Source organism: Pongo pygmaeus, chromosome 14 (genome assembly GCF_028885625.2).
Source record: "Pongo pygmaeus isolate AG05252 chromosome 14, NHGRI_mPonPyg2-v2.0_pri, whole genome shotgun sequence".
Classification (NCBI taxonomy): domain Eukaryota; kingdom Metazoa; phylum Chordata; class Mammalia; order Primates; family Hominidae; genus Pongo; species Pongo pygmaeus.
This window is the reverse complement of record NC_072387.2, coordinates 65,922,264-65,938,607: the sequence shown is the minus strand read 5'-3', so window position 1 is coordinate 65,938,607 and position 16,344 is coordinate 65,922,264. Positions and strand designations below refer to the sequence as shown.

General features: G+C 48.0%; 2 protein-coding genes across 2 annotated transcripts; both read right to left on the bottom strand.

The window, feature by feature from the left end:
• Positions 1 to 4,264: 4,264 nt before the first annotated feature.
• Positions 4,265 to 5,964, bottom strand: LOC129011330 (proline-rich protein 20E-like). Its single transcript, XM_054446177.2, has 2 exons — positions 5,913 to 5,964; positions 4,265 to 4,898 (listed from the first exon to the last, which is right to left on the bottom strand). Exons 1-2 carry the CDS (start codon positions 5,962 to 5,964, stop codon positions 4,285 to 4,287), a joined length of 666 nt encoding a protein of 221 aa, XP_054302152.2. The 3' UTR covers positions 4,265 to 4,284.
• Positions 5,965 to 11,633: 5,669 nt separating this feature from the next.
• Positions 11,634 to 13,316, bottom strand: LOC129011329 (proline-rich protein 20E-like). Its single transcript, XM_054446176.2, has 2 exons — positions 13,265 to 13,316; positions 11,634 to 12,247 (listed from the first exon to the last, which is right to left on the bottom strand). The coding sequence occupies exons 1-2, from the start codon at positions 13,314 to 13,316 to the stop codon at positions 11,634 to 11,636; spliced, it is 666 nt and encodes a 221-aa protein (XP_054302151.2).
• Positions 13,317 to 16,344: the final 3,028 nt, after the last annotated feature.

Below are 16,344 nucleotides of genomic sequence, written 5' to 3'. Positions count from 1 at the left end.
CACCGTCTTTTATTGCTGTGGGTGCACACACGGGCGGAGGAAGACAGCAGGAAAGACACCAGGACACTGGAGGGGAACCCACAGTGGGTTAGTTGGTTGGTTTGCCTTCTTGTTTATTAGAGAGACGGGTCCTCGCTCTGTAGCCCAGGCTGGAGTGCAGTGGCGCGTTCTCGGCTCACTGCGGCTACTTGGGAGACTGAGACAGGAGAATGAGTTCAAGTGATTCTCCTGTCTCAGCCTCCGCAGTAGCTGGACTACAGGTGCGCGCCACCACATCGGGAAAATTTCTGTATTTTTTGGAGAGATGAGGTTTCGCTGTGTGCCCAGGCTTGTTTGGAACTCCCGAGCTCAAGAGATCCTGCCCGCTCAACCTCCCGAGTAGCTGGGACCACAGGGGCAAGCCACCATGCCCGGCTAATTATTCTTCTGGTTTGTGTTTTTCGTTGAGTTTAGGTTTTGCTATGTGTTGTCGTAACTTACCTTTTCTGTCCCAAGACCCCATCCAGGGTACCACATTACAATGAGTCATGGTTCCCCTTGGCTGCCACAGTTTCTCACACTGGCCTTGTTTTTGTTGACCTTGACACTTTGAATACTGGTCAGATGTATTTTAGGATGTCCTCTCCTGAAGTTCGTCTGATCTGACTGGAATTAAATGTTTTTGTAAGGAAGATTGCAGAGGGAAAGTGCCGTTCCCATCCCATCCTGTCTAGACTAGGCACCATCAGCAGGGCTTGTCACTGCTGCTATTAGTCCTGGTCACCTGGCTGGGGCAGTGTTGATTAGGTTTCTCCACCATCAAGTGATTTTCCCAACTCTTTCTCTACTGTATTGTTTGGAAGTCACTACCTGTAGCCTATACTTTAAAAAAGGGAAGTTATACTTTATCTCCTTGCAGGGGAATAGCTACCTAAATTATCTGGAGTTCTCCTGGGTGGAGGATTTGCCTATTCTTCCCCATGTGTTTATTTATTTAATCATTCATTTATATCAGCATGGACTCGTGGACGTCTATTGTATACTTTGGTTTATAATCCCATACTTCAGGGGATGAATGATTTAATAATTGAACTAATTATTTTGTTAAATATTTAACTTAAATATTCAATTACTTATTATTTAGTGAGTTACTTTGTCACTCAAAGTTTCCACCTTTGGCCACCGGGAGCTCCTTTAGTTGGCTTCTGTGTCCTTTTGTCAACCTCCCATCACTGCAGCTTTTGGTTTTGTTTGGTTTTGGGCTGCTCCTTTCTCCCTGGCACCACAGGATGCTCCACGCTTATTTGCCTATTCTCATCCTTATTGGGGTTTCCTGTGCTCACTGACCACACCCATAGATTCTTTTATGAAGGTTCCATTCAACCCTTTTATCTTTCTTATTGGGTAACTTTTTTTTTTCTTTTTTTCTTTTCTTTTTTTTTTTTTTCCAATTTGAGACAAACTTTTCCTCTTGTCACTCAGGCTGCAGTGCCATAGCATGACCTCGGATCACTGCAATGGGGCAATCTTGGCTTCCTGCAACCTCCGCCTCCTGGCTTCAAAGGATTCTCCTGCCTCAGCCTCCTGAGTAGCTGGGACTATAGTGGCCCACTACCATGCCTGGCTAATTTTTCTATTTTTATTAGGCTGAGGCATGAGGATCGCTTCAACCCCGGGAATGGAGGTCTCGGTGAGCTGAAGCCACTCACTGCACTCCAGCCTGGGTGAAAGAGTGAGACTCTGTTTGAAAATCAATCAATAAATGAATGAATAAATAAAGCAAGAGAAATTACCAAGGGATCTTGGAGCCTGCCTGGAGTCTGAGCTACTTAGCAAGCTGATGTGGGAGGATCACCTGAGCTGAGGAGGTTCAGGCTGCACTCAGCTGTGATTGCACCACTGCACTCCAGCCTGGGTGACTGAATGAGACCCTGTCTTACTCCACGTACAGATGTTTAATGAAGCACTTCGGTGGTAGAAATATCCTGGAAGCGGCGTATCAGCGGACCGTCACCTGCATAGTGTAAAACCTGTGCATCTTTCAGACAGATATACAGCAAGAAGATAGTGGCACATGTGTGTAGGATGACTGTGAGGGTGCTTTCTGGCTTAAGGATGACAGACCCCAAAGGCAAGCCAAGAAGCAGCTCCCGCTGCACAGTGCTCATTGTGATCCATGCCACGCTTCAACACAAAGTCACCTGTTCCTACTTTGGAGACGCACGTGCTCCACAGAGGCGCTGGTCCTGACCACACCCGCGTTACCCGCCTGGACCCTATAGTCACTTCAGCATGACCCCTGGCACATGGCATGCCAGGTGTTTTTAAACTCGAGCCACAAACGATGCTCTTCTTGTATGTGTTTGTTGGTGTAAACTTATGTGATTATGGGGAGAGATGCAATATGAATGGAGAACAGAGACCGTAGACACTATTTTTCTACCTTTTTTTCTGCTTTTAGTAAACACATTTTATATTTGTGATTGGTGAAATTTTAGTAAAAGAACTGTAGTATAAAGCAAGTCTTAAGAGAAAGGTTTATTTAAAAGGATTGAATGCACAAGAAAACAATCTTTGATGTAAAAAGTTATCTTTATTTTATTTGGACATTTACAAACGAGTGAAAATCAGCTAATAAAAGCCTACTGAATAGAACACAAAATACAAAAATTCGTAATACACCTTTTGTCACTCTGAAAAGATGGGAACTACCTCAACTTAAACATCTATGAGAAACTTGCAGCAAACATCTTGGTTAATGGTGAAACATTTAAAATATTCCCCTTAAAGTCAGGAGGAAGCCAAGGATGCTGCCGTGGAATTGCCGATTCCTTATTCAGCGGTTTCAGTGAGTCATGCACTCTCCTTGTTTCTGTTAACCCCCCTAACACCTTTTGTTTGATTCATCAAATTTTCTTTGATCCCCTTTTTCCTCAATCTCTTTGATTCCAATTCTCTTAGTGGTTCCCAACGGGTACCTGCATTGAGACTTAAAAATGTGTCAGAGTCTAGAGTTTCATTGCTCTTCTATTCAGCCACTATATCGTCTCCAGGCATGAGAGAAGAACTTTAGCAACTTCTAGCTCCTTGTGAATTTTCCCATGCCCCACATGCCTATATCAATGTCTTCTGGAATTTTAATTCTAGGTCATCAATCTTTTTTCCAGAATCATACTTATCTAGACTTAATAATACAGTTTCCTAATTTCCCTGGTTACTGACTGTGGCTGCAACCCACTTCTCCCAAGTTGTCTGGTTTGGCTTTTTCCTGGCTGAAAAACATGACTTGTACTTTCACTGTGCATAACAGTTCCATTCCAATCGCCTTGTACAGAAAGGGGGTTTAGCCGCTTGCAGGTTATAAGTTGTGTAGTCTAAGTTCAGGGGAAGCTCAGGCTTCGGGTCCAGTCTGAGTAGGATTCTGCCTTTTCCTCCCTTTTCTGGCTGCCATTCCTCCCTTCATGTGGCCGTGACCTTGAGCGGAAACTGCCTGCCTCCTTCTCTCCCCAACAATTTTTTGATTGCTCATAGAACACTAGATTCAGAGTGATTTCCCTCTGGAAGCTCGGAGGATATTGCACCATTGCTTTCCATAGTCATCCATGCTGGCAGGCAAAGTCTAAGGTCACCCTACTTCTGCTTTCCTTGTAGGTCTCAGCTCTCAGGCAGCTTTTGGGATGTTCTCTTCACCATACTTCACACTCTCAACGGGTGTTATTCTTATATCCTGCTCAGGATTCATAGATTTCTTCCATTGGGAGAAACCATTGGCCATGATTTCTTTGTATTTTGCTGTCATACACATGTTCTGGCTCTCTCGGGAGAGCTCCATGTTAGATGACCTCCGGTCCTCAGGATGACTGTTCTTTCACACTGTCCGTCTCTCTCTTGCCTAAGCACCTAGTTTTTGCTGATTCGTTCCTCAGTCCTGTCTATTCTGTGATGCAAACCATCAACATAACTTTGGATTCCAACAACGTTGTTTTTCATTCCAAGTATCTCTAATTGGCTTTTACTATGAGCACAAGAAGATTAGGGGGGCCGCTGGCTTATTTGAACAAGCATTGAGGGACTCCGTGCATGTGTAACTTTGACAGAAGGTGCAAAGCAGAGACAAGAGGGGCATTGGAAGCAGACGGACTACTGTCAGGATCCTGGGAGGAGGGTGTGGATACTCCATTCTGACTACACAAGGTGAGGGCTCCGGTTGGGTTTGGAGGGGAGGAGTGGAGCAGAACTGGGGCTGGGGGGAAAGTCCAGGTGGGAGAAAGGGGGGCTGGGAACAACGTGGGTGGCAAATAGAGGTCAGCATGCAATGTCGGTGAAGAACACTGGGACCCCCTGCACATAGGTGCCGTGGGGGGTTTCAATGACTTGTAAAACAGCTGGGTCGCCCAGAGCCCTAAACCCGACGCAGTGATAGAGGGTCAACGTGGGCTGCCCGGCGACAGCCTGAGGCTCAGAAGCGGGGGGCGGCTCCTGAAGCCCCAGCTCAGGTGGCGCCACGTCGGGGCCAGGGCCTTCCTGCACAGTTCCAGGCAGATGACCTGTTTCAGAAAGAGAGAAGGCTGCGGTCTCCCTGATTTCCGGTTCCCCCTGGTGGCCTGGCTCTCCATGGTGGTCCAGTTGGATGTGCACGTCCGATCCCATCAAGCGTTGTGCCCCCTGTCGCGGGCCAGCGTCCCTGCGGGGCCCACCGCCTCTGCCACGGCCTCGCCCTGCAGGCCGGCTTCCTCCCCGGCGCCGGCCTCTCTCTGCCGGACGAGCTGACTCTGTGGGAGCTGGGGGCTGCCATCTGAAGGGTGTCACGTAAGCAATGGGTTTTGCGGGTTGGGCTGGGTGTGCGGGCTCATCTGCTTCCACGGAGTCTTCAGGGTCCACAACAGAGCAGCCTGGCTCTCTAGGAGGCCCACCGGAGGCTAAAAGAGAAGCAGAGTGTGAGCAGAGAGAGATAGAAGGAATTTTACCCATCAATCAGTTATAGGATACTTTTAGGAATAAATACTCAGAGGAAATAGGGATCATTGATGCTAAAATTATGAGAGAAGAAACAAAACTCTCCACGGAAATTTGAGAATGAAGTGGAGAAGATCTCCCAGAGAAGAAAGCAAAAATCTAAAATGATGGAAAGAAGGATAAAGTATAAGAAAATTAGAGGTATATTGTCACTGAGACAGATCACCATAAAATTTCAGAGTGCTGATGACAGAAGATTCCAAAAGATTCTAGAGAGAGGGAGAAAGAGAAAGGAAAGGTGACATGGAAAGGGCCAGGATTCCACGTCCCAAAAATCAGACATCTCAAAAGCGGCAGTCAAATCTAGAACATAACAGAAAGTGACTTCAAAATTTCAAGGGAAATGAATTTCCCACCTAAAATTTCATAGCCAACCAAAGTTTCACTGAAGAATCTGGGAGGGTAGAATGAAGATGTTTCAGATAAGCAAGATCTTAAATGATTTCCTTTCAATGGATGCTCTATTTTTTTGCATCTATGAAGCTAGACAAGATTAAAAGATTTAGGACACTCAGTGTAGGAAGGGAAATGGTTTGGAGAACAATGTGGCAATAGCCATAAAATTCCAATTCCTCCAGAAAAGAACAAGGTGGAAGTACTGGTTTATTACAGGTCAAGATGTAGCGTGAGGACTTGCTCCACTACAGAGAAACAGTAAAACAAAACTACACAAAACAAAACAAGAACAAGAACAACAAGAAATCTCAGATTTGGGAAATGGGATACAAGTCAAAAGAGGGAAAGGAATTTCCCAGACGACGTGGAAGCTGGGAGCTGACTTATAACAACCGGCCCAGGTTGAGGCAGGCCATGAGAAGGTGAAACAGAGAGTGCTTGATTGAGTTCGAATTTAAACAATTGGGGAAGAATTGGGGAACAAACGAGGTTCAAAAGAGAGTGTCAGGCGTTTGATGTACCTTGATTAGGGGCCATGGTGCGAAGCCGCTTGGAACGCCTTGGTTCCTCCATGAGCAATCTGCCGGAGGGGCTGGGGAGAAAAACGAGAGAGAACGGATTTAGGAAGACGGGGGTGACAAGGCAGGGGGATGGACATGGCCTTTCTAGGGGAATTAGGATTCTGTCCCCACCTGCACCCATCCAAGCTCTATCCACCCCTCAGGGACACCAAGACACACACCTGATCTTCCTATACAGCTGGCTCCGGAGATCTGAAAATTAGGAGACTCTTCGACGAAGAGAGGCCTGAGGAGCTGGAGGTGTCCACAGGTTCACCGCTGTAGCTCTGAGGTCGTCCTCCCGCAGCCAGGCAGGCAGGCAGGCAGGCAGGCAGGCAGGCAGGCAGGCAGGCAGGCAGGAGCACGCAGCTGGTTCTGGCTCCGAGCCCAGCAGAGAGCCGACTGCTGGAGGCCGAGCGCGGTCCCTCTTATATGGCAGCAAGGCAATCACGTAAGGGAAGGGCGTCGTCAGAGGGGGGCCCGCTGGGGCGGTCCTGGCCGGGCTTACGAGGTGCATTGGGTCAGTCCCCTGCCAGTCAAATGGGGCCCTGCTGAGATGCCGCCATTTCTAGAAGTCAGTGGTTGATTGATTAATCTAATCATTGAGGAAAAAAATGCAGAGCGACCTTTAAGTGCCAGGAAAAGGGAGGTGTGGTGCCCTGAAAGTGGCTAATGGGAAGATTTTGATTAGATTACATCTGAGCGAGGTCAAGGAAAGCATCCAAAGGCGGGATATTTGGGCTGAAAAGTGGAATACATAAAATTTGAAATGAGTCGACCTGAACCGGGTTGGGAGAGGCAGGGGAGTGAAGAAAGTGTGCCGAGGCCCGGACTGGAAGGGAGTCCGGCACGTTCTGGGAACGGACGGGAGGCCAGGGCCAAGCCCAGAGGTGGTGCGAGGTGGAGGCAGGGGCCGCGCAGGAGCTGGTCTTGTTCCAAGGCAGCGGAAAACCATGGAACGGTGTCCTGCAGTGGGTTCACATTTCAAAAACGACCAGCCTGGCTGTGAAGGAGAGCCAACCCAGGGTCCACAGAATAAGTCAGGAGAGGCAAGAAGGCTATTGCAGCCCTCGGGGTTGGGCGCAGGGTCCTATTAGACTGAGACTGAGGGAGGTAGAGGAGGAGAAAGTTCCCTGGTGGGAGAGAAATTTACAAGAGAAAGCGAGACGCAGTGTGGACAGTCCTTGGAGAAGAGACTGCGGCCTTGGTAGCCCGCCCGTTCATTCAGACGGAGGTGGACCAAGAACCTGCTCTGAATGGGAAGACGCGGAGCTTGGCTTGCGCACATCGGGTTGAAGGAGCTTTTGAGTTGCCCGGTGAGGTTGTCAAACGGCCTTTTGTAAAACGAGTCGAGCTCAGAGAGAGACGGCGATGGGGCTGGAGATGCGTGTGAGGCACACACCACCGTCTTTTATTGCTGTGGGTGCACACACGGGCGGAGGAAGACAGCAGGAAAGACACCAGGACACTGGAGGGGAACCCACAGTGGGTTAGTTGGTTGGTTTGCCTTCTTGTTTATTAGAGAGACGGGTCCTCGCTCTGTAGCCCAGGCTGGAGTGCAGTGGCGCGTTCTCGGCTCACTGCGGCTACTTGGGAGGCTGAGACAGGAGAATGAGTTCAAGTGATTCTCCTGTCTCAGCCTCCGCAGTAGCTGGACTACAGGTGCGCGCCACCACATCGGGAAAATTTTTGTATTTTTTGGAGAGATGAGGTTTCGCTATGTGCCCAGGCTTGTTTGGAACTCCCGAGCTCAAGAGATCCTGCCCGCTCAACCTCCCGAGTAGCTGGGACCACAGGGGCAAGCCACCATGCCCGGCTAATTATTTTTCTGGTTTGTGTTTTTCGCTGAGTTTAGGTTTTGCTATGTGTTGTCGTAACTTACCTTTTCTGTCCCAAGACCCCATCCAGGGTACCACATTACAATGAGTCATGGTTCCCCTTGGCTGTCACAGTTTCTCACACTGGCCTTGTTTTTGTTGACCTTGACACTTTGAATACTGGTCAGATGTATTTTAGGATGTCCTCTCCTGAAGTTCGTCTGATCTGACTGGAATTAAATGTTTTTGTAAGGAAGATTGCAGAGGGAAAGTGCCGTTCCCATCCCATCCTGTCTAGACTAGGCACCATCAGCAGGGCTTGTCACTGCTGCTATTAGTCCTGGTCACCTGGCTGGGGCAGTGTTGATTAGGTTTCTCCACCATCAAGTGATTTTCCCAACTCTTTCTCTACTGTATTGTTTGGAAGTCACTACCTGTAGCCTATACTTTAAAAAAGGGAAGTTATACTTTATCTCCTTGCAGGGGAATAGCTACCTAAATTATCTGGAGTTCTCCTGGGTGGAGGATTTGCCTATTCTTCCCCATGTGTTTATTTATTTAATCATTCATTTATATCAGCATGGACTCATGGACGTCTATTGTATACTTTGGTTTATAATCCCATACTTCAGGGGATGAATGATTTAATAATTGAACTAATTATTTTGTTAAATATTTAACTTAAATATTCAATTACTTATTATTTAGTGAGTTACTTTGTCACTCAAAGTTTCCACCTTTGGCCACCGGGAGCTCCTTTAGTTGGCTTCTGTGTCCTTTTGTCAACCTCCCATCACTGCAGCTTTTGGTTTTGTTTGGTTTTGGGCTGCTCCTTTCTCCCTGGCACCACAGGATGCTCCACGCTTACTTGCCTATTCTCATCCTTATTGGGGTTTCCTGTGCTCACTGACCACACCCATAGATTCTTTTATGAAGGTTCCATTCAACACTTTTCTCTTTCTTATTGGGTAACTTTCTTTTTCTTTTTTTTTTTGTTTCTTTTTCCAATTTGAGACGAACTTTTCCTCTTGTCGCTCAGGCTGCAGTGCCACAGCATGACCTCGGATCACTGCAATGGGGCAATCTTGGCTTCCTGCAACCTCCGCCTCCTGGCTTCAAAGGATTCTCCTGCCTCAGCCTCCTGAGTAGCTGGGACTATAGTGGCCCACCACCATGCCTGGCTAATTTTTCTATTTTTATTAGGCTGAGGCATGAGGATCGCTTCAACCCCGGGAATGGAGGTCTCGGTGAGCTGAAGCCACTCACTGCACTCCAGCCTGGGTGAAAGAGTGAGACTCTGTTTGAAAATCAATCAAGAAATGAATGAATAAATAAAGCAAGAGAAATTACCAAGAGATCTTGGAGCCTGCCTGGAGTCTGAGCTACTTAGCAAGCTGATGTGGGAGGATCACCTGAGCTGAGGAGGTTCAGGCTGCACTCAGCTGTGATTGCACCACTGCACTCCAGCCTGGGTGACTGAATGAGACCCTGTCTTACTCCACGTACAGATGTTTAATGAAGCACTTCGGTGGTAGAAATATCCTGGAAGCGGCGTATCAGCGGACCGTCACCTGCATAGTGTAAAACCTGTGCATCTTTCAGACAGATATACAGCAAGAAGATAGTGGCACATGTGTGTAGGATGACTGTGAGGGTGCTTTCTGGCTTAAGGAGGACAGACCCCAAAGGCAAGCCAAGAAGCAGCTCCCACTGCACAGTGCTCATTGTGATCCACGCCACGCTTCAACACAAAGTCACCTGTTCCTACTTTGGAGACGCACGTGCTCCACAGAGGCGCTGGTCCTGACCACACCCGCGTTACCCGCCTGGACCCTATAGTCACTTCAGCATGACCCCTGGCACATGGCATGCCAGGTGTTTTTAAACGCGAGCCACAAACGATGCTCTTCTTGTATGTGTTTGTTGGTGTAAACTTATGTGATTATGGGGAGAGATGCAATATGAATGGAGAACAGAGACCGTAGACACTATTTTTCTACCTTTTTTTCTGCTTTTAGTAAACACATTTTATATTTGTGATTGGTGAAATTTTAGTAAAAGAACTGTAGTATAAAGCAAGTCTTAAGAGAAAGGTTTATTTAAAAGGATTGAATGCACAAGAAAACAATCTTTGATGTAAAAAGTTATCTTTATTTTATTTGGACATTTACAAACGAGTGAAAATCAGCTAATAAAAGCCTACTGAATAGAACACAAAATACAAAAATTCGTAATACACCTTTTGTCAAACTCTGAAAAGATGGGAACTACCTCAACTTAAACATCTATGAGAAACTTGCAGCAAACATCTTGGTTAATGGTGAAACATTTAAAATATTCCCCTTAAAGTCAGGAGGAAGCCAAGGATGCTGCCATGGAATTGCCGATTCCTTATTCAGCGGTTTCAGTGAGTCATGCACTCTCCTTGTTTCTGTTAACCCCCCTAACAACTTTTGTTTGATTCATCAAATTTTCTTTGATCCCCTTTTTCCTCAATCTCTTTGATTCCAATTCTCTTAGTGGTTCCCAACGGGTACCTGCATTGAGACTTAAAAATGTGTCAGAGTCTAGAGTTTCATTGCTCTTCTATTCAGCCACTATATCGTCTCCAGGCATGAGAGAAGAACTTTAGCAACTTCTAGCTCCTTGTGAATTTTCCCATGCCCCACATGCCTATATCAATGTCTTCTGGAATTTTAATTCTAGGTCATCAATCCTTTTTCCAGAATCATACTTATCTAGACTTAATAATACAGTTTCCTAATTTCCCTGGTTACTGACTGTGGCTGCATCCCGCTTCTCCCAAGTGGTCTGGTTTGGCTTTTTCCTGGCTGAAAAACATGACTTGTACTTTCACTGTGCATAACAGTTCCATTCCAGTCGCCTTGTACAGAAAGGGGGTTTAGCCGCTTGCACGTCATAAGTTGTGTAGTCTAAGTTCAGGGGAAGCTCAGGCTTCAGGTCCAGTCTGAGTAGGATTCTGCCTTTTCCTCCCTTTTCTGGATGCCATTCCTCCCTTCATGTGGCCGTGCCCTTGAGCGGAAACTGCCTGCCTCCTTCTCTCCCCAACAATTTCTTTGATTGCGCATAGAACACTAGATTCAGAGTGAGTTCCCTCTGGAAGCTCTGAGGATATTGCACTATTGCTTTCCATAGTCATCCATGCTGGCAGGCAAAGTCTAAGGTCACCCTACTTCTGCTTTCCTTGTAAGTCTCAGCTCTCAGGCAGCTTTTGGGATGTTCTCTTCACCATACTTCATACTCTCAACGGGTGTTATTCTTGTATCCTGCTCAGGACTCACAGACTTCTTCCATTGGGAGAAATCATTGGCCATGATTTCTTTGTATATTGCTGTCATACACATGTTCTGGCTCTCTCGGGAGAGCTCCATGTTAGATGACCTCCGGTCCTCAGGATGACTGTTCTTTCACACTGTCCGTCTCTCTCTTGCCTAAGCACCTAGTTTTTACTGATTCGTTCCTCAGTCCTGTCTATTCTGTGATGCAAACCATCAACATAACTTTGGATTCCAACAACGTTGTTTTTCATTCCAAGTATCTCTAATTGGCTTTTACTATGAGCACAAGAAGATTAGGGGGGCCGCTGGCTTATTTGAACAAGCATTGAGGAACTCCGTGCATGTGTAACTTTGACAGAAGGTGCAAAGCAGAGACAAGAGGGGCATTGGAAGCAGACGGACTACTGCCAGGATCCTGGGAGGAGGGTGTGGTTACTCCATTCTGACTACACAAGGTGAGGGCTCCGGTTGGGTTTGGACGGGAGGAGTGGAGCAGAACTGGGGCTGGGGGGAAAGTCCAGGTGGAAGAAAGGGGGGCTGGGAACAACGTGGGTGGCAAATAGAGGTCAGCATGCAATGTCGGCGAAGAACACTGGGACCCCCTTCACATAGGTGCCGTGGGGGGTTTGAATGACTTGTAAAACAGCTGGGTCACCCAGAGCCCTAAATCCGACGCAGGGATAGAGGGTCAACGTGGGCTGCCCGGCGACAGCCTGAGGCCCAGAAGCGGGGGGCGGCTCCTGAAGCCCCAGCTCAGGTGGCGCCACGTCGGGGCCAGGGCCTTCCTGCGCAGTTCCAGGCAGATGACCTGTTTCAGAAAGAGAGAAGGCTGCGGTCTCCCTGATTTCCGGTTCCCCCTGGTGGCCTGGCTCTCCATGGTGGTCCAGTTGGATGTGCACGTCCGATCCCATCAAGCGTTGTGCCCCCCGTCTCGGGCCAGCGTCCCTGCGGGGCCCACCGCCTCTGCCACGGCCTCGCCCTGCCGGCCGGCTTCCTCCCCGGCGCCGGCCTCTCTCTGCCGGACGAGCTGACTCTGTGGGAGCTGGGGGCTGCCATCTGAAGGGTGTCACGTAAGCAATGGGTTTTGCGGGTTGGGCTGGCTGTGCGGGCCCATCTGCTTCCACGGAGTCTTCAGGGTCCACAGCAGAGCAGCCTGGCTCTCTAGGAGGCCCACCGGAGGCTGAAAGAGAAGCAGAGTGTGAGCAGAGAGAGATAGAAGGAATTTTACCCATCAATCAGTTATAGGATACTTTTAAGAATAAATACTCAGAGGAAATAGGGATCATGGATGCTAAAATTATGAGAGAAGAAAGAAAACTCTCCACGGAAATTTGAGAATGAAGTGGAGAAGATCTCCCAGAGAAGAAAGCAAAAATCTAAAATGATGGAAAGAAGGATAAAGTACAAGAAAATTAGAGGTATATTGTCACTGAGACAGATCACCATAAAATTTCAGAGTGCTGATGACAGAAGATTCCAAAAGATTCTAGAGAGAGGGAGAAAGAGAAAGGAAAGGTGACATGGAAAGGGCCAGGATTCCACGTCCCAAAAATCAGACATCTCAAAAGCGGCAGTCAAATCTAGAACATAACAGAAAGTGACTTCAAAATTTCAAGGGAAATGAATTTCCCACCTAAAATTTCATAGCCAACCAAAGTTTCACTGAAGAATCTGGGAGGGTAGAATGAAGATGTTTCAGAAAAGCAAGATCTTAAATGATTTCCTTTCAATGGATGCTCTATTTTTTTGCATCTATGAAGCTAGACAAGATTAAAAGATTTAGGACACTCAGTGTAGGAAGGGAAATGGTTTGGAGAACAATGTGGCAATAGCCATAAAATTCCAATTCCTCCAGAAAAGAACAAGGTGGAAATACTGGTTTATTACAGGTCAAGATGTAGCGTGAGGACTTGCTCCACTACAGAGAAACAGTAAAACAAAACTACACAAAACAAAACAAGAACAAGAACAACAACAAGAAATCTCAGATTTGGGAAATGGGATACAAGTCAAAAGAGGGAAAGGAATTTCCCAGACGACGTGGAAGCTGGGAGCTGACTTATAACAACCGGCCCAGGTTGAGGCAGGCCATGAGAAGGTGAAACAGAGAGTGCTTGACTGAGTTCGAATTTAAACAATTGGGGAAGAATTGGGGAACAAACGAGGTTCAAAAGAGAGTGTCAGGCGTTTGATGTACCTTGATTAGGGGCCATGGTGCGAAGCCGCTTGGAACGCCTTGGTTCCTCCATGAGCAATCTGCCGGAGGGGCTGGGGAGAAAAACGAGAGAGAACGGATTTAGGAAGACGGGGGTGACAAGGCAGGGGGATGGATATGCCCTTTCTAGGGGAATTAGGATTCTGTCCCCACCTGCACCCATCCAAGCTCTATCCACCCCTCAGGGACACCAAGACACACACCTGATCTTCCTATACAGCTGGCTCCGGAGATCTGAAAATTAGGAGACTCTTCGACGAAGAGAGGCCTGAGGAGCTGGAGGTGTCCACAGGTTCACCGCTGTAGCTCTGAGGTCGTCCTCCCGCAGCCAGGCAGGCAGGCAGGCAGGCAGGCAGGCAGGCAGGAGCGCGCAGCTGGTTCTGGCTCCGAGCCCAGCAGAGAACCGACTGCTGGAGGCCGAGCGCGGTCCCTCTTATATGGCAGCAAGGCAATCACGTAAGGGAAGGGCGTCGTCAGAGGGGGGCCCGCTGGGGCGGGCCTGGCTGGGCTTGCGAGGTGCATTGGGCCAGTCCCCTGCCAGTCAAATGGGGCCCTGCTGAGATGCCGCCATTTCTAGAAGTCAGTGGTTGATTGATTAATCTAATCATTGAGGAAAAAACTGCAGAGCGACCTTTAAGTGCCAGCAAAAGGGAGGTGTGGTGCCCTGAAAGTGGCTAATGGGAAGATTTGATTAGATTACATCTGAGCGAGGTCAAGGAAAGCATCCAAAGGCGGGATATTTGGGCTGAAAAGTGGAATACATAAAATTTGAAATGAGTCGACCTGAACCGGGTTGGGAGAGGCAGGGGAGTGAAGAAAGTGTGCCGAGGCCCGGACTGGAAGGGAGTCCGGCACGTTCTGGGAACGGACGGGAGGCCAGGGCCAAGCCCAGAGGTGGTGCGAGGTGGAGGCAGGGGCCGTGCAGGAGCTGGTCTTGTTCCAAGGCAGCGGAAAACCATGGAACGGTGTCCTGCAGTGGGTTCACATTTCAAAAACGACCAGCCTGGCTGTGAAGGAGAGCCAACCCAGGGTCCACAGAATAAGTCAGGAGAGGCAAGAAGGCTATTGCAGCCCTCGGGGTTGGGCGCAGGGTCCTATTAGACTGAGACTGAGGGAGGTAGAGGAGGAGAAAGTTCCCTGGTGGGAGAGAAATTTACAAGAGAAAGCGAGACGCAGTGTGGACAGCCCTTGGAGAAGAGACTGCGGCCTTGGTAGCCTGCCCGTTCATTCAGACGGAGGTGGACCAAGAACCTGCTCTGAATGGGAAGACGCGGAGCTTGGCTTGCGCACATCGGGTTGAAGGAGCTTTTGAGTTGCCCGGTGAGGTTGTCAAACGGCCTTTTGTAAAACGAGTCGAGCTCAGAGAGAGACGGCGATGGGGCTGGAGATGCGTGTGAGGCACACACCACCGTCTTTTATTGCTGTGGGTGCACACACGGGCGGAGGAAGACAGCAGGAAAGACACCAGGACACTAGAGGGGAACCCACAGTGGGTTAGTTGGTTGGTTTGCCTTCTTGTTTATTAGAGAGACGGGTCCTCGCTCTGTAGCCCAGGCTGGAGTGCAGTGGCGCGTTCTCGGCTCACTGCGGCTACTTGGGAGGCTGAGACAGGAGAATGAGTTCAAGTGATTCTCCTGTCTCAGCCTCCGCAGTAGCTGGACTACAGGTGCGCGCCACCACATCGGGAAAATTTCTGTATTTTTTGGAGAGATGAGGTTTCGCTGTGTGCCCAGGCTTGTTTGGAACTCCCGAGCTCAAGAGATCCTGCCCGCTCAACCTCCCGAGTAGCTGGGACCACAGGGGCAAGCCACCATGCCCGGCTAATTATTCTTCTGGTTTGTGTTTTTCGTTGAGTTTAGGTTTTGCTATGTGTTGTCGTAACTTACCTTTTCTGTCCCAAGACCCCATCCAGGGTACCACATTACAATGAGTCATGGTTCCCCTTGGCTGCCACAGTTTCTCACACTGGCCTTGTTTTTGTTGACCTTGACACTTTGAATACTGGTCAGATGTATTTTAGGATGTCCTCTCCTGAAGTTCGTCTGATCTGACTGGAATTAAATGTTTTTGTAAGGAAGATTGCAGAGGGAAAGTGCCGTTCCCATCCCATCCTGTCTAGACTAGGCACCATCAGCAGGGCTTGTCACTGCTGCTATTAGTCCTGGTCACCTGGCTGGGGCAGTGTTGATTAGGTTTCTCCACCATCAAGTGATTTTCCCAACTCTTTCTCTACTGTATTGTTTGGAAGTCACTACCTGTAGCCTATACTTTAAAAAAGGGAAGTTATACTTTATCTCCTTGCAGGGGAATAGCTACCTAAATTATCTGGAGTTCTCCTGGGTGGAGGATTTGCCTATTCTTCCCCATGTGTTTATTTATTTAATCATTCATTTATATCAGCATGGACTCGTGGACGTCTATTGTATACTTTGGTTTATAATCCCATACTTCAGGGGATGAATGATTTAATAATTGAACTAATTATTTTGTTAAATATTTAACTTAAATATTCAATTACTTATTATTTAGTGAGTTACTTTGTCACTCAAAGTTTCCACCTTTGGCCACCGGGAGCTCCTTTAGTTGGCTTCTGTGTCCTTTTGTCAACCTCCCATCACTGCAGCTTTTGGTTTTGTTTGGTTTTGGGCTGCTCCTTTCTCCCTGGCACCACAGGATGCTCCACGCTTATTTGCCTATTCTCATCCTTATTGGGGTTTCCTGTGCTCACTGACCACACCCATAGATTCTTTTATGAAGGTTCCATTCAACCCTTTTATCTTTCTTATTGGGTAACTTTTTTTTTCTTTTTTTCTTTTCTTTTTTTTTTTTTTCCAATTTGAGACAAACTTTTCCTCTTGTCACTCAGGCTGCAGTGCCATAGCATGACCTCGGATCACTGCAATGGGGCAATCTTGGCTTCCTGCAACCTCCGCCTCCTGGCTTCAAAGGATTCTCCTGCCTCAGCCTCCTGAGTAGCTGGGACTATAGTGGCCCACTACCATGCCTGGCTAATTTTTCTATTTTTATTAGGCTGAGGCATGAGGATCGCTTCAACCCCGGGA

Bases quoted from the DNA above. Each gene is read 5' to 3' on its own strand.
- LOC129011330 (XM_054446177.2), bottom strand. From the start codon at position 5,964: ATGGAGGAACCAAGGCGTTCCAAGCGGCTTCGCACCATGGCCCCTAAT. The intron at 4,899-5,912 runs GTACATCAAACG...CTTCTCTTTTAG, and splicing joins CACCATGGCCCCTAATCAAG to CCTCCGGTGGGCCTCCTAGA.
- LOC129011329 (XM_054446176.2), bottom strand. From the start codon at position 13,316: ATGGAGGAACCAAGGCGTTCCAAGCGGCTTCGCACCATGGCCCCTAAT. The intron at 12,248-13,264 runs GTACATCAAACG...CTTCTCTTTCAG, and splicing joins CACCATGGCCCCTAATCAAG to CCTCCGGTGGGCCTCCTAGA.